Genomic DNA, 25,892 nt, shown 5'->3' with positions numbered 1-25,892 from the left:
ATCATTCCTGATCTAAATCTTGACTAAAATGAATTAAATATAATGCATATTCGAAAAAAATTACTTTAAATAATGGCTGTCACCTCGCTCATTCCTGCATCTCAAATAACAAACTATAGTAATAAATCAAGAATGAAGGAGTAAAAATGTCAATTTAATACAAAAAGTGAATTGAATTTATTAAAAATCTTTAATGTAAAAAAAATTATTACTTCATATTATGAACCCTGTAATTCATATCTTCTAAATGCAGGTAAGAGCCTCTTTATGAGAGCGACAGCATAGTATTTAATACCACAAAAAAGGATTCAAGTCAGCAAGGTTTCGTATGAATACTGAAACACGCATTTTTTTCAGCTATATGCAGTCTTTTGGTAAATGATTTAATAATTACAGTTGTGAGGTCTCCCGTTATTAGAAAAAGCGTATTATCTTCAATAAAAATCGTCAAATAGATAATTTAGATTTAAAATTAATATTCCGTTTTTCACCTCTTGAGAACTGGCTCAGGCTGTGGGAGTTTTGGCAAGCGTGACTTTTTATTGAACGAACAAGAGAACAGAAAACCATTCGTAAAATATATGGCAAGGCTCGGTTTTGCAACATCCATCTCCTTTGCATTCAGAGATCCCAGATGGTGTGCTTTATAAGAGTCTCAGTTCAAATTCTCATTACTAAACATTTTTAACGTAACATGCTAATGACCTATTTTAGTTATTTTAATAATATCATGGAAAAAATATGTAATCGTATTTATTTAATTTTTATATCATGGGAAAAATAACTGAAACAATTCTTGAAAAATTAACTATAATTATTAATTAATTCACTTAAATCTAAAATATATTCATCTATTTACTGTGAAAGATGATGATGAAATAATAAACAAATATAACATTAAAACTTTTTATTTTAAAGGACTTGTTGAGTGTAATATAAAATAACCAACTAATGAATAATTAAGGGCAAGAACCATAGGTACCTTGTCGGGAATTCGCTTTAAAGTAGAATACATAAGCATTTGTTTAAATGAATATCAACCCTCGCAGAATTACGAGGTAGGAACATTATCAAAAAATTATGCCCATTTCTAACCCGAAATCTAATTATCAACAATAAAATACTCGCGATGACTCCCATTTCATTACTGTGTTCCAATTACAACTATTTTACGGAATTTTCTCCCCCTTTTCTTTTATTTGAAATTTCTATATTAACGGAGTGATGCTTGCGATCTTCCGATTCGATAACTAAATATTTGCCCGATTGAATCGTGGTTCAAAAGCTAATTTTTAAACCATTGAAGATAGGCATATACTTCCTGTTAGAATAATGCTACAAATAACGTAAAAAATTATATATAGTGCTGTTTTAATCAATAATTATACAGCAGAAAAATGAAAGAAGCCTTCATTTTTATACAGTCCTTATATTGTGCCAGTCATATTTATCATAATATTCTTTAAGAACTAAAATTTTTAACCAAAAAAAATGATTCCAGTTTTGAAGTTATGAAACTTTGAATACCGCTGTTTGGATAAAATTGGACCCTTTTATTGACCGCCCCCAAGTAAATCTTTGAATCAATGCATAATGCTGGCTGCTAAAGAGTGGAACGTTTTTTAGGTAAAATTCTGGTGTGTAACGAATATTTATCAAAAATGACTTAAAAAGGAACTGTGTAAATGTTGTTAATTTTTCAGAATTACATATATTAATTGAAACAATATAATTATTTGTCATTTAAAGCGTTTCTCCAACTGGAAGTACGTGAGAATCACTAACAGTTTAGAAATTTGCTATTGAAACACGATTAGAGTAGGGAGCGTAATTATTCCTTGCATACGAGCGACACTCCTTATGGAAATAACTAAAACGCGTTTTGAGTTGTGCCATAGAGAAATGAAAGAAATACATGATCTGATAAGTACCTTTTCCAATCTGATACACAGGCGCGATTTTGTTACGAAAACATTAAAAATTTCGGCATAAATAGATTCTTTTTTTTTCTGCCACAGGGAGAAATGTTTTAACAATCGCCATATTTTCTTTACACGTGTCATTCGTATTGGAGAGAGTTAAAAATAAGTTTTGACCCGACTTTTGGAATGAGACATTTCTCCCGCTGGGGCAATCATCATTTTTGCGTCCACATTAGTTTATTATTTTAGCGACTATATCATTTATCTAGGTAGTTATATTTTATAGATATCGCATTTCATATAATCAAAGACAACCGATCTTCCTTTGACGAACTAGATCATATCATATCATATGTATATGAATACAATTATTATGATAAAACCATAACCAAATTTTATCCGACCGGTGTGTTAAATGTTTCAGTTACAGCGATCACAAAAATTCGTTTATTTTGCCTAAAATTTAATAAAAACTTTTAGTGTAAAAGTCTCATATGGAATTTCATCCGTTAAATTTATTGAGTTTTTGAATTATTGTGTTTACAGACTGAAAGTGCGGCCAATTGAGGTTCGCCAGACCCAGGAAGGTCTGACACGTCTTTCGATAACAGTACAGTAACCTTGTGATTATCGACTATATCAATCCCAACAGGTCACTGAAAAACCTACAGTCACATATTTTAAAAAAATAGGAGGAAAATAAAATAGAAAAAAAAAGTAGTTTTTTTTAAACGATGATAATAATGAACCAAAAAAAAATCTTGTATAAAGCTTTATTATTTAATTAATGATAATCGTATATACAATCTACTTCCGTAATTTAAAAATGTTCAAAAGTCTTTTCTTGTATTGATTTGTGTCCTTCCACAAACAAATGAAAGTACACAGTATATTTCTCTCCTTACTCCGCTTGCGGAGAATATGCAGAGAGGCTCTCTTTTGGGCGGTGAGTTCGGCATGGGGTGGAAATCACGGGAGCTGTTTCGGGTCATAACAAAATGGTATCTGCGGTCGTGTCATCGAGAGGAAAGGACGCTTCTAATGAGTCAATGAAGGGTGGGTTGCTGCCTTGAGGGGACAGTTATTACTTAATAAAACATGTCTTTTTTTTTCCCTTCCTCAGAATTGGCATGTAATTCCGAATAAATAATTCTAGAATAAAATAGTCCAAATTGGTCTGGAACTGAAACATGGGATATAATAAAGCTTCTGAACATGGGACCCCATGTGAAAATATTACTTTTGGTCACTGATAAAGTAATAGTTCTTTTATATTTATTTTTTCATACATGAAATACATATACAAGAAAATATCATATGTAAACACATGATTTTTGAGTAGTTTCGCGGCCGAAGAGAGAGAAGACACTTTCTAATTTTAAACTTCGCTTTATTCCATCTCGGGAGGCATCATTTATGTACAAGCAAGTAGTGACGAGGTACGTTACTTCAATGAACGACACAAGAGCGAAAAGAGAAAAGAGCCTACGAAATATTTATCCCCATGATTATATACTCTGAGGTTCTGATAGGGATTTCTTTACACGTGTCCATTTAGGTAAGGGAATTATAAGGATCTTTAAAAAGAATTTGTTTAGATCTACACATTTTTATCTCTTCACTCGGAATGTGGGAACTTGTCGACTGCAGCAATTTTACAGAGCTTCTGTTGCATTAATTAAATAAAAAAGGTGGAGTTGGATCAGGAAATGAGAGGACATTTTAGAATTAAGTTGATATGGGTTAAGTTAAGATGAAAATTAGGAAAAATTAGGATTTAATTTAGATTTAGAGATATCACTGCACACATCTCTCTGTGGAACTGCCAACTATTTTTTTTAATAAACCATAAATCCAAAATTGTATAATAAACTCATTAATAATCTAAATCATGTCTCAACATTTTTAAAGTGTAAGACAACGCAGGGAAATATTTCAGCAAAATAATTGTGTTTGTAAACACATTTTTTTTTTTCATGTCTGGCTTTGTTCCAAGAAACAAAGCGTCTTAAGAGAAATTGCATTTCCAACCAATTCTAATTCCCTTCCGTCGTGTAGACACAGCGAAAAAAAACTCGAAGTCTTCTCCCATCTTTGTGAAGTGAAGCAAGAACTGCTGAGAGTGCAGTGCCAGGGATGCTAACAGGTTAACTGCAAACTTATTTTTTTAAAGTCCCTCAGATCCCCCTTTTTAAAGTCAAGACTTGACGTACATATAAACGGTTGCATTGTACATTTTTCAAAAAGAAAAAAAAACATAATAAAACTTATAAGATTCCATTTTTATTAGGTAAAAAAATGACACTTCGACTTGCTCCGAAATAAAGATTTGGACTGACGTCTATACAAGTCGAATGACCTAACTGGTTAAAGCTGGAGTTTTAAATTATTTTCAGTGCCAAAATTTCAATGAATGAGCAAAAATTTTAAAAATAAACAAAAATGTGATAAATAATTAATAATAAAGAAATAACTAAACTTAAATGGTTATTTATTGTAGTTGATAAACAAACAATTAATTTCAAATTATTTTTTCGATCATTTTTACATGCGTATTGAAATATCTGAATGATACAAAATTTCAGCAATCCCTTTATTATTCTGTATGATTCTATTTTGGACCTTGAGTCTTAGTTTAAGAAACTCCAAAATAGAATAAAAGAACTGAAACTTCTTAAAAATGATCAATTATAATCAAATTTACAAACATACCACACAAATGTAGATAATAATAAAACAATCAATGAATCATTTCACTGTCAATTTCGTAGTTTGTACTTGCATCGTTATTGATTGTGTTTAAAATTAATAATCCAACATGAATTCAATAATTCTTTACATTAGAGAAATTCCACTTGCTGTGCCATTCATCCTTGATTTCAGATAGACGGCGAATGATGAGTAAAAGCCTTCTCACAACTCTAAGCGAATAATTCGCACTGTCATCTTAAATACTAAAAAAAAAAAAAAAAAAAAAAAAGAAAGAAAGAAAAAAAAAAAAATTTCAGTTTTAACAACATAGTAAAAAGGAGGGAATTTACTTGTTTTGTTGCCGAAAATTAAACAGTATTAGAAAGAATGTAGCCATAATGATGAAAAGAAAATATTAAATGCTCATTAAAACTTCAATTATTCTATTCATGAAAGTACCATTCTTAATTATCACAATAAATATAAAGCATTCTGATTGGTTTTGTACTTAAAAATTGGTGTAACTGATTGGCCCACTTGTTGAGGCTAGATTGTATCACAGATTTAGTAAGCGATATCTCGGGAAAAAAGCGAGCGGTTGGGGCAGGCGACAGGGAGCATAATCTTTCTTATGAAATGAATGTTGACAAAATCAGTACAATGGCTGGGACTGGGGAATTTTTTTTCTTTTACTTTCAGAGAATGTACGATGAATGAGTGTTTCTGATTTCACCAGAAAATCGGTGTTGATGGTGGGGCTTCAGAATCCATTGATGATAGATCTAGGAATCATCTTTTATATGAAACAAAAATTGGAAAAAACAATACTGTGATTCGACCTTGGAAACTCTGTCGTAGTATTTTCATATAAAATGTGTATAATAAAGTAATTTTTATGATATTTCTCTACAGAATAGGCAGACAGCAATTTATGACATATTTCTTCAGCTTTCATACGAAACAATTACTTATATTTGAGCCAGAGATTCGAAGATTGTTTTCCTTGATTATTTTAAATATATAGTTTGCAAATGTGATTTAAAAAATCCAGTTTGCTTATATTATTTTGGTCAAAATCTCATGCTATCACGGTTTGCCTATATTTATTGCCTTTATTTATTGATTGATAAAAATTAAGATAAGGAATTGAAGATATTATAAGAAAAGATTAAGATATTTATTTATTAGGAAAAAATAACTTTAACGCAAAATACAAGATTAAATATAAAAATTTCATAAAAATTAAATAATTTCGTCTGAGAAATCAAAAATATTAACTGAAATCCCTCCCCCCAAGATGAATGTTTATATCATTGTTTAGAGAGTGGCTAGAAATTTAAAAAGAATCATCCTTTTGGGATAATAAGTTTTAGCAGGACGCTACAATACAAGAAGGATCGGGTTCGATTCCAAATAGGGTTTGGGTGTTTATACGAGGAAATTCTTACTTCTGTAGAAATTTTAATTCTGTCAGGATAATGTTTTATATTGAAAGAAGTATTTTATTAAGATTTTTTCTTACTTTTCTTGTGATCTTATTCATTGTGGAATAAAAACGTATGTCATGATTATTTTTAAAAAACTCTTACTTTATAATAAAAAGATTTTATCAATATTAAAAATAATAGAAAGGTCAAAATAAATCACATGATAAAATCTTTTTAAAAAGTAGAAAGAAGAATATAAATCCTAATAAGCATCATAACCACCAAAAAAATCTTAAATATTAGTTGTATGAAAAAAATTTAAATATAGTATAAATGTGATTATAATTTCAGTTTATTGAAAGCACTTTGATCTGCTCCTCACGCTTTTGAGTTTTCTATTTTTTACTTCCAGTTTTATAATGAGAATATTTTTTTCTTTCTGATTGATGAATAAAAGTTTTTCATTGCAAAAAAAAGTTTATTATTTTCGCTCAGAAGCGTGCCGTTTCATTCCTCTTTTCTCCACCCAGATGCAGTGAATGGTTTGGAAGAAACAGTCTTGAAATGAATCCTGATTGAAGTACCTTGGTTTGGGTGCAAAGAGCGCCCACAGGAAACAGGAAGAGTACCACTTCATTTGGAATTTTCTACCCGTTTAAATAAAGTATTAAGATTTCTGAAGATGTATTTCCTGGAAGTTTAATCAAGAGAGTATTGCGCAAGATTATAAAAACAAAAACAGCTCATTCCTAAAAATCTGAGGTGAGCACTCATTTATAAAAAATGGTGCATTGCAAAGAGGAAAGCCGCTTTATCAGGAGTCCACGTAATGACATTATTCCCATCTGGGCTATTTTTTCTACTGTTGGCTTCTTTATATGATTTCCCGACATTATTTTCACAAACTATTAGCCGAGAAAAATGACGCGGATTTTACTTAAATCACAGATGCACGAGCAGCCGTTTAATAGAAGGCTCAGTGAGCCACTCCCAGTAAATGGTTTAAAATTGAAGTGGGGAGTCGGGATCTGCACATTTAAATCGCGCTCATTAAGAGCCGTTGAATGGGTCACTTTTTATTTGTCTCTCAACCGCATAGGGATCGTTTCGTGCTACATTTCTCCTGACAGTGTACGCAGCTAGAGTCAGTCTCACTTTCATTTGGATGAGACTCATCATTCGTATTAGTGCTCCTTCGCGTTCTTCCTGAGGACAACTTTTCACAAACCGATTCTTCCTTCCATAGAGATCGGTTTCTCGGAAGCGAAGCATCCTCATGCGTCAGCGGCAGGAAACTGAAGAGCTATTTTCGATGATTTTTTTAAAGGTGTGAAGATGAAAATGATATTCTGACTCTTAGATTTTAAATTGAGAAAAGTGTTACTGTACTTGCTATCCGGATGAAACAAAAAGGTCGATATTGCACCAGTCTCACATCAGAAATTCCTACCTCAACAGTATCGTGTTGCCCTCTGCAAATTTGGTTTTACGTCTGCTACTGCGCAGAGTTTGAGCGAGAAATTCACCTTTTCAAATTCTATCTAAATATTGCAGAAATAATTTACTTGAAACCTAATTTTACCACGGTGCATGAAGGTTTAATTTTTAATCTACGCAAAATAAGCCTTAATGGGATTTAAGCCCTTTTAGGATGTCAGTTGACATTTATTCAGGGAAAAGAATTACAATTTGGTCTTGTTTGTTCATGTATGCACAAGAACCTGAGATTACTAAAATGTAGCCATTATTTTCTTCTGGAACGTAGTCGGAAACTTCCAAACCCTGCATTTCTCTTGACCCCGCTCCAAAATCTCCCAAACCTGGTCCAGTCTTTCCAAGTCCCGTACAAGGGCTGTCGTTGAAGTGAGCGCTTCATTCCGTGTGCCCTGTTCGAGGTGCTTTGGCATAACATCTCTCTATTATTTTATCCATAAAATCGTTTGGTATTCATATATAGATATGGAAAATTTTGATTTTGTACGTACGTCGGGCGGATTTGATTTTCCAAAAATAAGGATGCGATTAAATAAGGAGGAAAAGTTTACTTTTTATTAAATACAGTTAAGGAATTTCAGAAATTTCGAATTAAAATAGAAGTTTAAAACGCAAATAAATATAAGCATCGGAAAAAAATAATTACAAAATTATCTCTAACAAAGAATTCTGGAAAATTGCATACTTACTGCATATCATTCCTTTGCCACTTAAAATTTTACAAAAATGGTTGACACGTCTTTCTGACTACAGGTATCACTTTCATCGAATCAATCCGTTCAAGAAATTTCAGCCGTTTAGAAGAGGTTTTATTTCACGGTGATTACGAAAACAGACCTTAATTCATTTTTTTACGTCATTTTTATCATTCATTTTAACGTAATTCTGTGGAATTAATTATTTTTGCTGATTTGTGTTCGACTGAATAAAAGGTTGAACGTGTCTTCATCATGATGACGCGTTACTTTCATACGCTGCAAATCATAATGATACATTTTTAACACATTAATATTAAAATACTAGGTGAAGGAAACATAGTTTGACCTCCCTTACTTGAATTTCAACATAATTTTTTTTAATCATTAAAAGAGTGTTTTTTTTTTTTTTTTTTTTTTTTTTTTGAAGACTGGGAAAAAACATCGTCATATACATGTATAAATCCTCCTTATTGACACGAAAAATTAGTTAATTTGTGTAAAATGAGTAACAAAAAATTAAGCAGAAAAGGAAAAGGAATTATTAATTCAACTGCAATTGCTTGAAGACTAAAGAATTAAAAATATAATATCATATTAATTCGGGGTAACTGGATTTCGATATGGGTCCAGGGTATAATAATCAAACAAGCAAGTACCTTAAGGCCCCAAAATTTTGTTGGACCAGGAAGATTTTTTTTTTTTTTTGCATTTTTTCAAATGGTATTTTTTTCTAATTTTTGTACACTCTCATTTAATTTACCAGGGTTGCATACTTGAACGAATTCAAATGATAATCAAGTATCGTTTAAATGACAGAACATTATTGCAAAAAAAATTAAATTCGCTTGTGGATTCAGATATTTGGTCCATGCTCATTACAGCTAGTTGATTGATTCATGAATAAAAAATCAAATGTTCACTAAGCTGTTGTAAATTTCTTTCATTATTTTGTTTCAATTTGTTTTCAAATGAAATCTTTTAGACTCGACATTGTGACACTTATTTTTTTTAAACTTATCCAGGATGAACAGTTCCGTTATTTTATTTTCTCAAAGTATTTTGTTTATGCAAAAAAAAAAAAAAAAAAAAAAAATGGTTAGGGAGGAAGGTTTAAAACTTGTATTGTCTACAGACTGTACCTTAAACATGTAGGTCTATTAGCTTGCTTATTAACTGGATTTTAACTGTGCCGATTCCAAAGGTTTCCATTTTCTCGAATCATTTTTGGAAGCGGGCCAACCACTCAACTTTTTTTACTTCCCAAAAAAAAAAAAAAAAGGAATTGAATGGGAATGAAATCTGTTTATTATAATTATAGTCATTAGGAATCACTTAAATGTTTCAGCACCGGAAGCTTTTGAAGGATCACTTCTATTTAAAGTTCTCGTCCAACTGGTGACCACATGAAGCATTCTGGCATTTCATTAATCTATATTTTAAAAATTATAAAGGGAGTCCGTTGTTGTAATTCATGATATATCAATGCGTGGTATTTTCTCTAGAAATAAGTTTTTTTAAAAAACAAGTTTACAACAAAATTTACCTGCCTAATATTTGCTTGTCGTTCTACAAGTCAGTCAGTACCACCTTTCCACTATATTATGTGATTAGAGACATTAGACACATTAAATTCTTTTGCTAATGATGATTGATTGATGGTTAGCATAAAAGAAAAGAAAATAAGCGCTGATTTTTTTCCAAAAAATACCCCCCCCAAAAAAAACCATTGTTGCATTTCGTTTTTGAATTCCACAGTAAATGGTTTTGTGTGTTGTGTGTGTGTGTGTTATCATACAGACAAGACATGACGAAGTATTTTGATGTTGATCAGGTGGATTGTTTAAATTTCGATACGTTCTATTATTCTAATGTCGAGACCACATATCAAATTTTGTTTTTGCTGCGGTTTTTTGTGCATTTAAATTTTTGTATGCACATGCACATGTATGCACAGGCGGGCTACCAGATAGACTTCAAGTCATTAGATTTCATCTGAATTCTTTTAGAATTTTGCAAATTTCATTCAATGCCCATTTCGTTCATCTAATTGATGGCCTATTTTTAGTTATTATTTTAGAAATGGTGTTTCTGGAGGAAATGTGAATTGTTTGAAAGTTAATGCGCGTGAATGTATGTGTATTCTGATTTATATGAAATGATGCTATACCTCTGTCATTCCTAATGAATTCGATAATCACCAGACATAAAATCGTTCTTATGTTTCGAAAAGAATGTGCAAGGACATACGAAGGAAAAGAACTTAATTTATTGATTTTTCCTAATGACGGTGATATGTGTCAAAAGTGGAACTTCTTCAAAACAATCGAGAGCCACGGACGACGCATCTCTTTTTTTCTCTCTCCTTTAAGAGATATCTGCTTCTTTTCAAGATGCTAAGTGAAGGTTGAATGAAAAAAACGATTGCGACCTTCCTTTCATTTCAAAGTAAGTTACTGAACTTTTGATTTATGTTATTCTGCAAGCTCTTACACTATGACAGGCATTATAATGTCTCTTCAATAGACAGAATTTGCATAGCAACGCTTCTTAATTCTGCCCTTGCGAAATCTGCGTTGGAATTGAAAAAAATTAGAAAACGAAAGCATACGTAAATGGGATAAATTCTTCTTGTATGGAACTGCTTCGCATTTTTATGGAGTCTTTGTTTTTTCCCTAATTGCTTTCATTAGATCTAGCTCCACAAAGTCGAACTCACCGGATCTTTTCTGAAAACGTGTATTAACTAATCGCATTTCAATCTGGGAAGGTTTTGTTCTTTTATTCATGTTAGCTTTCATCGACCTTCTGACTTTTCGGGTCTTCCTCTCTGGAAACGAAATGATTTGCCGATTAATAAAAAAAAATTCAAAAGGCTACGTCTCAAAATTTGTCTTTTATTCCATAAATGGGTTCAATTAATTATGTTGTCAAAAGGTAGAAACCATTTTGTATACATAGGAGCCTCACTTTTCCAATCTTAGAGAAGGTGCTGCATATTTTGAACTCCTTAAGAAGAGATATTACTAATGGAGCGCTGAGGCTCGAAATTTGAAATTTGAAATTGGAGGAGCTTCAATATGCCAAGAATCGTCACGCCTGTCTGGTTAATCTAATCGTTAGAGCTTGTTAAAAGGCTCATTTTGTAGCTATACTTTGAATTTCATTTAGCATAATTTAAGTACCATGCAGCTAAAATATAAAACTTTAATAAAGAAATGTTTAAAAGATTGTTTAACAATGGGCTTCATTCTTTGCAGCCTGCCTGCAGGTAGCAGAGCTAAAAATAATCTCACAAACATAAATCTGAAATCAAAACCAATCACAATACAAGAATAATGTCTTATTTTAGACTAAACAACAGTATCCATTAAATTTCTTTTTAGCAGCTGACTCATTCCTCTTCATGTCTTACAAATTTATAGAAATCGTATCCATTGCACAACTTCAAGTCAGAATCAGCCCAAAGGAAATCACAATCAAATATTACTTAATGGAGAAAATGCTTTCATGTCTAAAAATGCGAGAAACCCTTTCTAAAACGATATTTTCCTTTTGCTAAAAAACAAGATGGTGCGGATTTTATTTAAAATATAAATCTTTCTTTGGTTTCACTTTTTTTGCGTAGTGGAATATATTTTATCTCCCTCGAAAAGTAGAAGTTACTCGTAATCATCCGGCTTAGTATTTTATTTAAACTTTTTCATTCAGTTAGCAATACTGTGTATCAAAGATAAATATGAAGATAAGTGAAAAAAACTATACAAATCAAAACGCATCAATAAGTTGCATGTGCTTTGTGATTTAGGTTGGTGTATTATGTGATGCAATGCATTTTTGTCGCTCATAGCGATACGTCTTTTTCATAATGGTATGCATTGTTTTATTATGAATCAATAAATGGTTTTGTAATTAAAAATATAATATTTGATGTTTTATACAAATTTTGAAGCTGTGAAGTGGTGGGGTAATATATATCCCTCATTGTAAAAAGGGATTTATTAAAACGTTTTTTTTTTCTTTATTTTGAATATTAGATGTTAAATAATCATAATGAATGCTTTTCTTTCCCTTTTTAATAACAAAAAAAATTACGTATAACTAGGATTTTTATTTTCTTTAAATACCTATGTTTCAAAGAATGAATGTAGAGAACTGAACATGACTTTTTCGAACTTCTCGGTCGAACAAGATTTGATATTGAACTGCAATTTTGGTGGCGTATTTCTTTTTGCTTCACTCATTCCAGGAAAAGTTAATATACACAAATTCCTTCGACGAATTTGGTATCAAAATTGATCTACAATTCGAATGATAAAACCATATTCTGTAAAACTGCATTTGTCCAGTGCTTTGGACTATTAAGAAGGGCAAAAAGATGCACTTTGAATGGATCATTTTCATTAAATAAATTTTATTGAAATCTTTAATTTTGTGTTGCAAAAGCCACTTATCAGTTTCATCCATCTGGCTCATTGCGATGTTGAGCTATCGGGTTCATAGGCATGATTATGAAGATTTTTTTTTTCGAACTTGGGAAGTTTAGAATGAGATCAGCAACTGAAAATGAAAAAAAGAAAAGTTACATCAACTTGTGTGATGCCAGTTTGATTTCGCGAGACATCAAAGCACAGAGCAACGACGTTTTGTGATCTCCAACAAAATGATGAACAAAGAATGCCGCCTGGTTTCATTTTATTGCTGTTAAACACTATCGCAACTTTATATTCGCTACAACCTTGCTTCCAGACTGCAGCATAAGCCGAATTCCTTCAAATGATCCCCGAATCGCGTCCTGAGACATATTTCGGAAACTTAATTAAGAAATTGATTTTTGTCGCAAAGTCTGTGACGCTTGGATAAGAATTTTGTCTGGGTATTTAGCACCGGTGGTGTTCTCGTCAAAGTTGAAACAAAAGTCTAGACGTTTTGTTTCCTTCTTCAAGTCTTTATGCACCTGTTTAGCTCTTTTCACTTGCCGTTCAGAAGTTAAGGTTAACGAAGTTCACGCTTTCAGCTACTGAAGATCCCAAATCACAGCTCCGATCTATCGAATTGTCGCATCGAGAGCCATAACTTTCTTAATCTTTCTTTCTTTCTTATTCATTCTTTATTCAACGTCACGATAGAATTGGCATGATAGATTTGCACGAGTGAGTATTTAAAGTTGAGTACTTTTTTTCTGGTTTAACGATGCCATCTGAAACAAAAACTCTTTATAGTCAGCTGAAATCTGAAAGTCAGATTGGAAATTCACTATACAAAAATAAAAAATAAAAGAAAGCATGTCATTTGATAGCGTCTAAAAAAATAGCTCTTTTAACACAAGGTTTAAATAAAAATTGCTTTTTAACAATATTAAAAATCAAAAAGTGACTGGGGCTTTATAGAAAAAAATAATTAAAAAAAATTAGAATAGGTTTTCTAGGCACATTCTGTTTTGTCTCCAAGGGAAAATGAGCAGCTATCGATATATAAATTCTCGCGATTGTATTCATCTATAAAACTGATAAATTCTGATTTTTCTCTCCTTTCACCACTTTGCATTCATCGCCTCCTTCTCCCCTTGGTAAATAGTATTAACACCCATGCTGTGCGCTGTGTAAAATAATAAATAATAATAAATCATTTAAAAATCAGCATGCAAATTCACAGGAGTCAAAAACAAAGCAAAAGTATGTAAAAAAAAAAAAAAACATCGTAAGGCTAAAAGATAGGTGAAAATCCTGAGCGATGATGAATCAATAGAAGGTGGCGAATCTTTATTTGGCACTTGGTTAGTACCCGCTCCTGTCCATTTTCAAACCAGTTCCTGCTCCATTTATAATTAACATTTATATTTGTTTCTGCTTGCAATAACACTAGAGTAAAAACGAAAAAGCGCCTAAATTTTGTTTTAAGCTCTTATTATGTTTTCTTTTAGCGATTCAAATGATCTTTATTTATAATAAGCCAATACTCTAATGGTCCGCTGTTTGTGCTATTATATAATTTTATTGAATTCTCGATAAGCCCGGTGTTTAACAAAGACTGAAAATTAAAAATTTCTCCCAACACTGATGATAAAATAAGAATTTGTGTGATATTGTGCGTCGACTGCTGCAAAGTTGTGCAGTCGAACTTTCTCGATGGCATCTCCTCTCAATGGGAATGAAACATGCTTCTTTCTATCCACCTTTTCTGATTTAAATTCAAACTCATTGCACAACCTAAAAATGTTTGCAATGCCCTCAGCCACCCGCTTATAGATTGGCCAAGGTCATCCTCACTCTGAAAGTATATTTCCTAAGATCGTAACATTTCACATTCTCGCTTGTGAAGCAAACCAAATATTGCAGTTGTCAAAACATTTTATCTCGATAGTTGATGAATTTCCTCGCGTCTTCTTCCCCATTCAAATATATATGCACGTATGTAAGAACGATAATGGGAGAAAGTTGGATGGATGGTATGTTCAGTCGAATCACGTACCTTCTTGCCAAATCGCATGCAATAGAATTGTAACAAAAAAGAAACGAATAGGAGATTTTGACACCGATGTGTAAATTTTGATTATCTGAATGGGAGGTTAGTTTTCGCGTCAGGGTGAACATGCAGAGGAGTGAGGAGCGGGGGTGGGGGAGGAAAAGATACCTCTCTGTAATTATTTTTGCGCATTAAAAAAAAACTCTGTCAAATACATGGGTGGCAAAAGAAAAAAAAAGTCCGTGTGTGCCTGTACATGGCAAGTGAGCACCGATTCATCAATAGGTGACTGCGGATGGCAGCCTGACAGAGAGGAAATGACGTCGCTCCCTGAGAACGGATGTCGGCTAGAAAGGCGCAGGAAGAGCTTTGCAAAACATCGACTACCGCTTCACATCTTTCCTGTTTGAGATGATCATTCTGCTCTGCATGAAAAATGTAAATAATCGCATCTAAAGCGAATGAAATTTAATGAGTTAGATGTAAAACGACAAAGGGAAAAAAATGCAAATTTTCTTAAAGAGAATAATAGTGTTACTTTTTTTCGAGTACAAGTTACATAATTTAGGATTACATTATTTGCAGATGCAATACTTACGTATAAGACTCCAATTATGGAAACTTTCAATTATTTCATATTTAATTTATTTTTATTAAAGGGAATGAAATGTCCTGGAAACGAACACATTCGTATTTCTTTTAATTAATATAGAGTGTCTGCAAGCACGTAAGAGTAACAGTTATGTTAAATATAATAAATTTGGTAAAAGGAACGAGATAAAAATAAAATATTTAATTTAAAGCGTTTGAAATCGAATAGCTAAAATTCCAGATCTCAACAAATCCACTATTAAAAGTAAGAAAAACCGTGCATGTTTGAATCCGAAAATGGGTTGTCTTTAATCACCGCCTTACTAATTACGGCATTCCGGTTAGGTATATCTTCTGGAGATAACTTTAAACTTTAGATCTCTGTCAGCTGAAATCGGTTTACTATTTCATTTGAGATAGATTTGATAAATTCTGGATGTGACTGATACATCTTTTATGTTATGGTATTCCTCGTTATTGGTATATCATATCGATAAGAGGTGCGTCACCGAAAGCAAGGTAAATGTATTGTCCCCGTAAAGTAAAAAGAATGAGAAATAAAACAATATGAATGACTTTTCACCAGCGAAATCTCACCGATAAGCATGGATGTCGATGATCTTGTTTCCCTTCATCGAGTAAAAGGACCGTCTCGAATGAAAAAGAGAACATGAGCTATCTTTCCAAGTAATGTTAAAAATGAAGTAATTTTGAAGAAGTTGGAAGCGTTGGAATCAAATTCGGAACTTTCTAACAAAATATTATGAATACAATTGTATTGGAGGGATTGGAAGATGTAAGATTTTTGTTTTGGAACAACACGTGAAATTGAATAAATCTGTTTTCTCCAGTTCAAAGATCATCGACCTATAAATTCCAGCTGCTGCTGCTGTTTGGAAGGAAGAAGCTTTTTAAAAGAAAGGAGAAAAAGAATAACTCAAATTAAAATAATAAAATTCGTTCTTTTTCCTTTTTTTTCCCCTCACTAACAGCTAATAAAATCATTATCTCTCTCTGCACTACATTATTATGTAAAACTATGTATGCTATGTTATCTTCCAATAGATTCACTAAGGAATGGAGATTATAGGCCGAACGCCCAGGCTCTCCTTCCAAATGCATATATATACTGGTAGAAGCTTTTTAATATACTTTTTAAAATTTTTAAAGTATTGAAATTTTTGATATGCTGATAACAAATACATTTCAAAGGAATTTATCATCATGCTTTTTTAGTAGCAGTTTGTTATAAGCAATGTAGAGGAATAACTCAAATGTTTATATGTATTTATTATTTAAAAACCTACAATCGTTACTTTTTATTTTAAATCGCAGATCTCAGCCCCAAATTCATATTGTTCTCTAACCTTTCATTGGTTTTAATAGACATTTGGTCATTGTTTGTATTTACTCTGCACTTTTATTTTACTTTACTTATTTCATGTTTGTGAAGGTAAAATTTTCTAATCGGATTTTCACTCACATGCTGATCTGCTAGAAGTTGAAAATCTCAATGACATTTCACTTTTTAAATATTTCCGGAATTTATTTATTAACAGATAGATTTTGGGAAAATTTGATTCCAAAAGAATGAATCTACTTGCCAGTGAATTTGGGAAAATATTTTCAAATTCCATGAACAGTGAATAATAAATGAAACACTAGAAATCCGAAAATAATTAAAATAGGAATTCTGCCTTTTAGTACACTAATGAAATTGTGTTTTAAAAGCTTTTTTTATTAAATTTGTTTTGGGAATACATGGAACAGAAACAACTTAAGCGAAGGCAAAAGAAAAGATCCTTTATTTTACTCACCTTATGAAGCATTCGCTTGGATTTTTTCAAATAATCCTTGTAAAGGAATAAAATGAAAAACTCATTCATTTAAATAGCAGTATTGGTAAAAAATATTGACTTTTTTTAAGATTTCGTTTTAAACCTTTCTGAATTTTTTTTATTTCTCCTTCAAAAAATTAAAAGTAAATTATTACTTTTAGTTATATAATTTTGTACGAAATACTTAAAACTGTTATAAAAATATTTAAATAAACAAAACATTTTCCTGTTTAACTTTTGTTTTCGATGAAGCCCATTTTTCTAAGGCTATAGAAAATGAACTTTAAACCAAATTCAACCATTTTAAAATACTTATGATAAACTTTCATATCTATTATCCCTTATTAGAGCTAATAGCTCTAAATAACTTAGGAAACAATAATAAAAATTAATGGACCCATAATATGAATTTGACAATAATATTATGAATTCATTAATGGGTCAGTAATGGTCCATAATGTACTAGCGCTTAGCATTGGAGAAAATGTTGGTTTAAGTTCTGGCAAATTTTCTAATGAAATTAAAACCTTGATTTTTCAGTTTTCAATCCATGACGAAATGTCTTGATTCGTTAATTATTATGGAATCAAGATTAACTATATTAATTAATAAATTTAATTAATTTTATCTTATAAAATAAACGAATAAGTTTTTTAAAATTGATCTGAATCTCTGAAATATTTTAACGATGAAAAAATCCCTATAAATCGGATGTCCAGTTGAGTCCACCGCAGAGCTCTTAAGGTCGCATGACCAAAAGAAACCGCGCCCGGATTGAAAATCCATATCCCGAAAGGTGCCTGCTTCCTTTGTGTCCTTGATTGACGGCTAAAAGCGGACGATTTTCAGCGGTGACTCACGCCAGTCTAAATTCGTCTCTTCTGTAATGAAAAGCAGATGACATGTAATGACTGCGGTGAACAATGCGGCCAACCATTTCAGGTGAATATTCTACCATAAAAATCCAGTATCAAACATCGTCTCCAAAAATATTTGAAACTATTTCGCATTTTCCGTAGAGGATGAGGGCTCGCTTTCAATAAGCAGGTCAATTTAGTTTCGCCTTTCAACGCATTTTTAACGTGAGCTAAAATATATTATTTACTTGTTGATAAATTTTTTAATCTAATAACGTTGTCAAAATGCGCATGTTTGTGTTTGTGTTTGCAAATGCTTTTCGTAATAATATATTTAAGCAAAGGTTCGATGTTTAAAATAATTAAGCAAATGTAATGGAAAAGCAGTAGTATTATTGTCTAATTTTTTTTTTCCCACAGAATTTGAATTTTTTTTTTAATTTGTTTGTCAACAAGTATAATAATATTTTGTTTAATAACAGTTTTTTTTTTTAATCACCTCTGTGCAATTCCCTTCTGCTAAGTAATCCTAAGTAGCTGCTCAGTCTGCCTAGTTGGAAATGCGATTTTCTCATATTAATTTTATGGTTCGCTTTTATTTAATTTCATTTGTTTTATATTGGTAAAAAGGGAATTTTGTAGCATTTTTTTTATAAAGCTATTTTTCTTCCATTTTCTATTTGTGTTTGTACAATCTTGAGATTTATTTTATATTATTTTATTTTTTTAATTTTAAAACGATGTTTCCAAAATTTACATAGATTCGAAGGAAAATAAGTGCAATATTTGATAAAATACATGTTTTTGAAATATTTCTTCTGAATGGAATTTCACACTCTGTTATTATTTCCCAATGAATCGGGGAAAAAAAGTATTGAACAAAATTTGTTCTTTTACCTAAAAAAACTCTTAACCTTCCTCATATTTTTTGCCGTTTTGAACAAAGGGTAATTTCCCTACGCTGTTGAAAATACAAACAATGAAATAAATGCAGACGTACTTAAATTGTGATTATCTTTAACTGTATCCTCTTGGAACAAAACGATGGCATTAAGAATTATGGTTCTTTTCTTTTTTCTGATTCTTACGCATTTCTTTCGAACTTATAAGCGGATCGTTTCATTTATGTGTAGCTCTGTTGTAATTTATAAAAGTCGTTCAATTATTATTATATCTGAGTGTACGTTTGTTCTATTTTGCTTTATACGAGATTTTTAAAGTTTTTTTTATGGAAGATTAAAAAATTAAACACCTATTTTCGCATTAAAGTGTTTCAAGAGGCCAGAGGCAAGTACTAAAATAATTTGCCTCCTGATAGTGAATGCAGAATGAATACATTGCAACTAAATGCAAACAAATGTGTAGTAACTGAACCTAATAGTGGAAGAGAAATTAAGAGCATAAATATTATGAGCAAAGCAACCAAATATGAAAATGTTCTCAAAATATTTTATGGATCCTTTATTGTGTGGTTCAATAAGATTCTTCCATTAATCATTTTTTTTATTGCTTGCGGTTCCTTCTCTTCGCACCTATTAACCTATTTAAGCCCTAATCTTATTCCTTCATTATTCCGAAATTTCGTTTACCAGTAAATATACAAGCGAATGCAACAATCCCTAGAATTTTACCCTCCCTCTGCAAAGAGAAAAAAAAATGCACGATGAAGCTCAATGAACAGTTATTTTAAGCATGTAGAAACTAAGAAGTTAGCGTGTCAAACTATGATTTCCTTTCAAAACATCAGAAATGCTCTCCCCAAAAGCTTCCAGCATATTAACTCGGTATTTATTTTTAGTAAATGAAGGGAAAACGAGTACATGTTTTGGATATCTTCCTCTCTGTTAGTTAGGACCAAAACTGAATGCAAATCTTCCACTTCACTTACCAAATTTATTTATTAAGCAGTTCACGTGTTTCAGTTCATCTACCTACAAATAAACAGATCGGAAAATAGTCATTTCTTCGACAGATTGGATTGAAAATTTGATACACATCGATGATAAAGCAATATCCTGAATTTCACTCATCTAGCTCTTTGAGTTAAGGCATTCATTGTATATTTTGTATCTTCAACCCTATTTGGCGCAGCATATCCATATTTCTTGTTCCACAAAACCCTAAATAACTAACTAAGGCATTCATTTGATCAGAAAGACTTCCTTAGGACAAATACTAACCGAAATTTAATCGATGTGAAATTTTGTTATAAAAACTGGATACTAAATTTTATCCGTTCATCCCATTTTTTGCTTTAAATTATCGTGGTTGGCAAAGCCACCGAAAAATGGGCTAATTCTAATACGTGCTCAGGGATGTGCGAAACGAAGGGGTTGATAGACGCTTGAATGCTAAATTTTTAGAGGAATACAACGTTTTCGTTCTTTCCTTCATTTACGAGAAAGTAAAAAGATTTTATACTCTTTGCTTCGTTTATGATATTTTCCATTATTACGTTTGCTTGAAAATATATTTGGTGGTTGCATTCATATCTTGAACCATTTGAAACTACGCCGTAAGGCTAGTTGAAGATCGTTTTTGGTTGCAGCCACAACACACAGCTTTACACTCCTCCCTCTAAAGTCGGTGAACTATTTTTCTGAACAAAGGAGGTGGAGACTGCACTCGATTACTTCATTTACAGACAAGAAACTGTTAAGTTATGGAACCCGTTCAGATTTATTTCCTGCATCCTTGAAACACATTTTTCTTTGAGAGTAATCGTTAATTTTTTTTTTTTTCTACAATTCCGATGATTGCCGCTGAATCCGTTTGGAAGCAATATTAACACTTTTAGCAAATATAACAGAATACTGTTTATCCACGCTGGTGCAAGAGGTTCTGACTAATCTACTCATTTTGGTTGTTACTGACGAGCCTAAAAGTGTTTTCCATAGAAGATAAGAAAAGCTTTGATTTAAGCGAGAAAAAGTATAAATTTGTTAAAATAAAAGAAAGGAAAATGAAGTTGCCCCAGTATTATTTATTTTGAATATTAATGTATTATAAATGAAGCATTACTATTTAGATTTGAATAAATGTTGAAATGGCTTTTGTATTCAGATTTAATAATTCTCTTTTTTTTTTATTAACTCGGAATTTAATATTTGAGCATTGAAACTGAAAGTGATCTTATGTATGTCACTTTTTCTTGTGAAAGCCGAAATCCGGAAAAGGAAGAAGTGCAGTAGAGTGTCGAAACCGCTTCAATGAGGAAGCTGCGTCCTCTTTCATTCACCGACAAACAAGAGGAAGAGACTTTCGGAACTCGCGTCAGCCTCAAATTTGTTTATTGAGCTCGAGGTCAAAATGCTTTAAGGTGCTTTATTTATCGTGAAGAGGCGAATGAAGAAGGAGACATTTAATTTTTAAATTCTTTTTGTATTGTTTAAAGTGCAAAGAAAGGTTACAAGAATAAATTTTTAAATGAAAGGATTTTCCTCTTGGTTGACGGTCATTTGAGAATGTCTTTCTTTCGATTCCAAGCATTCTGCGATCAGTATCAATTCAAAATGAGAGCTTGCTTTATCACCCAATAGACAATATTACTGGGTATCGCATTTTAAAGTTACTTACGTGCCTTGAGAATCAAAGCGTTAGGAGCAAACCTCGACTCGTCCGTGAAACAACTGCTAAAAAGCTTTATCTTAACCAGCAAACATTGTGCTTGTTAATGGGGGAAATGAAACATTTGAATGACTCGGTGGAAGCTTGAAGATCAGCTCCAGCTATCGCAGAAAGGGCTTGCTTTCTTTTGCAACACTGACTCGAGTCTTCAAGGAATAGTAGTTAAACCCAAAAACTTTGAATAACAAGTGGAATTGCTGGCAGAAATCACTTGCGGACGAAAGAGGACCCGGATGATTGTGCAAAAACTGGGAAGCTAAAGGCACTACAGTGCAGCTGAGATTCACCTCAAAGCCTCTGTAAAACGGATCTTAAAATGATGCGATTTTAATAGCCAGTGATACTTTGGTGATAAATATTTTAAAAAGGTGACTTCACTTGTCTAACTCTCGTCTGCATTGGATATTTAATGAAACAATTCTGAAAAACCTCATTTGAAGTGTGAGGATATATTCATTACTTCCATTCCATCTCAAAGTTGAATTTTGTTGGCATGCCTCTCAAGGCCCTACTTAACCTAATTGGGGCTCGGGAAAAAACTTTTTCGGGGAGCCCCTCAGCTTTACTATTTCAGAAATGAAGAACCCTGCATAGAAATACATAGAACTTATCTATGGTATTTTTCATTAATTAATTCAAAATGCTATTTAAACTTAAAACTAAAAACACTCTTAGTCTTAACTGGAAGTACCACATTTTACCATTGAATTTAAAATGCAATCTGACAAAATGCTATTTTTTTGTGTGTGTGTTCATACGATAGATTAATGAAGCTAACGTAAAACTGACGGATTTTGCATTGTACTGGTATTTTGTTTTAAAAAAGGAAACATAAAATAAACTTTTGATTCGGGGGCCCCTCTGATGTGAGAGCCCTGGGCAACTGCCTGTATGCCCCTGCCTTAGCCAGTCTCTGATGCCTCTTCCCCGAGGGTGTGAGCAATATTCGAAGTCCATGACTAGAAGAATACTTGTGGTCAATAAAGTCAGGGAGAGCTCAACACGATTAGTATTGGGATATGTTGCTGTTGTTACTTAAGACACTTACTAATAGACAAGGTCGCTGACGAGGTCAGTGATTTAAGCCGAGTTTATGCAGTAGCTTCTGAGGGTAAAGGCCTCTGAGCACCCGAGGACAGAGGTCTGACTTCTAGCTCATATGACAATATCGCAAACACAACTCCTTTTTACAGTTGGGCTCTTTCAAAGATCTCACAGATAGAGCACAGGGTAAAGAATAACCATGCCCCGGACTAGAACCCGGGACGCCCCGAAAGCTGGGAAAACGCGCTACCCCTATGCCAGGAAGCCGCCAGTATTGCTATATTCTTAACAACAGCGCTATTTCCAAAAACGTGGAACTTAACAAAATTGTTTCAGCTTATTTTCTTCATTGCATTCGACTTTTTGAGCGTTCCTTTCAAAGTTTTAATGTATGAATTTGGAAGAGAGGTACAGTCAGAATATTTGAAAAGAATTGGCTCAATTCGTTCTCACACTATACACATGAATAGAACACAATCAGATTAAATATTAATTTAAAAATAATTAATTAATTGATCTTTGATTTATTTAATAATGATTTAAGCAATTTAATGTAAATATTTGTTGTACTCGCAACATTCTGGGAGGGGGGGGGGGTGTAGCAAGACTAGTAACATTTTTAGTCGATCTACTGTGCGCCTCAGCACAGCCACCGAATTTGAAATCCACTTACTGGCCCAGTATTCGTCAAAAATGCACAGGACTGCAATTCAAGATTCAGTCTAGACCATCAGAGTTGAGTGTATTCTATGCTTACAGCGATCCCGAAAACAATGCAGTTTTCTTATTTTTTAGGGTGGAGCTTCCAGTTTCCATTTCTTCGATTTAATAAACCGAAGGCTAACGCAACCTCCTTAAAGTATTGGTTCCAAAGTTTATCTGTAGTGTCACGATGTTTCCATGTTTGGACAAATAAGTTCTCAAGCATGTTCTTTGTTCGCTGGATCTACCAACGTTTTCTAGAACTTCCTTCATCCACGGGTCATGTTTCAGGATAACTGCGCCAAACTCCTTAAGTAAGTGAGCTCTGTCACGATCGATGTCCAATCGGTTGAATATTTCTCACTCAATATTCATCCGAATCCCACACAGTATCTGATGATATCGAAATAATGCTGCTGTGCTGGTAGAGCCGGATGACAAGACAATTTGTTCTTCCTCTCTCTCTAAATCCTGAATCACCGCAAGTGTTGCTTAAATATGGGACGCAAATATGATTAAAATTAACAAAAACTTATGAAAAAAATGTATTTGCTTGATGTACCGTGATGCTTACTTCATAGTCGCTTCACTTCATTAGGAAAGTTGACTCATTTCAAACTGAGAAAGATTTTGAGAAAATGTTTCAGCAGATAAGTGCAAAAAGATATTTCACCAAAAATTGGCAGTTTTTTTTTTAGTTTTAGACGAAACGAAAAGAAAACTTGCCTGGGAAAACAACTTTGTATTGTTTTATTTTTTATATTTAAAAAAAAAAATTGAAAAGAAATTTTTGGTAGGCATCATATTTACAGCAGAGGTTTTTAACCTACCACGTGCGTTAAACAGCAACGAGAACTCGATGTTAAAGTAATAAAATGCCTAATATCTCTCACGAACTTCGCGGGAAAAAATGCTCGCCTTATGCATACATTAAGAATAAATACACCACAAGCAGCTCTATATCTGCTTCCATTAACGATTAATTTTCTAACTTCATAGCAAAACAAGTATTTAAATACAAATATTAAAGTTCTAGCAGTATCCGCACAGCATTATCCGTGCCATAGCATGCAAGAAGAAAAATTAGCTTTAAATTCAATGCCGGGTTTACACTCGGCCAGTTATAAGACGCCAGTAGGTACCAACGGGACAGTAACATGCGGCTGTATTATATCTTTTTCTTACTGCACATGCATTTGTAAAATTTGGTGGGTTTTTTTTTTTTTTTTTGCTTGAAAAAATTAATCACTTATCTTAGATTAATTCAGACATTTTTTGCTCTTTTTTCTTTCTGATGCGAGGTTGTGTGTGTGTGTGTGTGTGTGTGTGTGTGTGTGTGTGTGTGTGTGTGTGTGTGTGTGTGTGTGTGTGTGTGTGTGTGTGTGTGTGTGTGTGTGTGTGTGTGTGTGTGTGTGTGTGTGTGTGTGTGTGTGTGTGTGTGTGTGTGTGTGTGTTTCATTTTATTTGCCCTTTTTCTTTCTATAGTTTTCCAAATTAAGCTATGTTGATCTTTTTCTTATTTTACCATGTTTCTTTGTGTAATTATCCACCATTTTAATACGATGCGCAGTGGAAAATAAAATTCAGGGGCGCCAAAACTGCAATTTATAGCCAATCATGGAACGCCTGAATCTGTCTTATGAAATAGTGAGAAACATAAATCATCCTCTTTCTGCGCATGCGCTGCCTACTGTCCGAGTATAAACCCGGCATAAGTCTAGCCTCCACCCGATATGACATGAGCCTGTCAAACAAACATAAAAAATATAACTAGAAATCCTCAAAAATATCTACAAAAACAATTTTTTATAGTACACATTCAGAAATACTTAGACTCTTAAAAAGATAAAAATAAGTTATGTTCAAAGACAAAACAATTCACTAAAAATATACAGTAGAAAAGCCGTTTTAAAATTTAAAAATAGACAAATAAGTCATTGTACCCACTGTTCCACGCTTGTTTATCAATTCTGTATAATCTGATATGAAAATAAAATTCAGCTTGTTTTCATAATATTTCTTTGTAAAATATATTGGCTGATTTTTCTCCTGATGCCAAGACAAAAAGATTTTGTTTGAATGTAATTCTAGAAAGTGCAACGTAAAGTTGTCCAGGCTAAACTTTGATATACACTCATTTAGCGACTTTTGAGTGTAGCAATTTTTCGGTGGCGCTTTGTTTGGGATTACATTGCGACAATTTTTTTTATTACTGTTTGTTTACTGTATTTCGATCTTTCCTGCTCATTTCCCTTGATTTCCTTATCATGTGAGAACAAGATGTTATTTGGTTAGGGGGTTTTGAAGCTCGAAATACACGTAGGCAATTTTCATCATCATTTTTTACCTGCTTTTACCAGTATTTCAGTATTATTATGTATGCTTCATTGACAGCAGATGCGTTTTAAAAAGATTGACATAGAACTATGACACCATAGCTGTTATTTCATTTCAAAATCGGTCGAGCTCTAAAACTTTGTTTGCCACGTAGAAAAATATATAATATGATATATATATATAATATAATATAGGGATAGAT

At 32.5% G+C, this 25,892-nt stretch overlaps 1 protein-coding gene across 5 annotated transcripts in view; it reads left to right on the top strand.

The window, feature by feature from the left end:
• Positions 1-25,892, top strand: part of LOC129968736 (Na(+)/H(+) exchanger beta-like) — a 149,608-nt gene that overhangs the window by 13,308 nt on the left and 110,408 nt on the right. For 2 of the 5 annotated variants that reach the window (XM_056082932.1, XM_056082930.1), the window contains exon 1: positions 18,016-18,065. The exons of 2 other annotated variants lie outside the window; for them this stretch is intronic. In XM_056082932.1, the coding sequence (XP_055938907.1) occupies positions 18,031-18,065 (35 nt within the window). In that variant the 5' untranslated portion in view covers positions 18,016-18,030. Of the gene's footprint in view, positions 1-6,570; positions 6,803-18,015; positions 18,066-25,892 lie in introns of those variants that run through there. One more of the 5 variants, XM_056082934.1, reaches the window with a different exon arrangement.

The sequence above is a fragment of the Argiope bruennichi genome, chromosome 5 (genome assembly GCF_947563725.1).
Source record: "Argiope bruennichi chromosome 5, qqArgBrue1.1, whole genome shotgun sequence".
NCBI classification, from domain to species: Eukaryota; Metazoa; Arthropoda; class Arachnida; order Araneae; family Araneidae; genus Argiope; species Argiope bruennichi.
The sequence above is the reverse complement of the archived record's forward strand: the minus strand, read 5'-3'. Positions and strand labels throughout refer to the sequence as shown.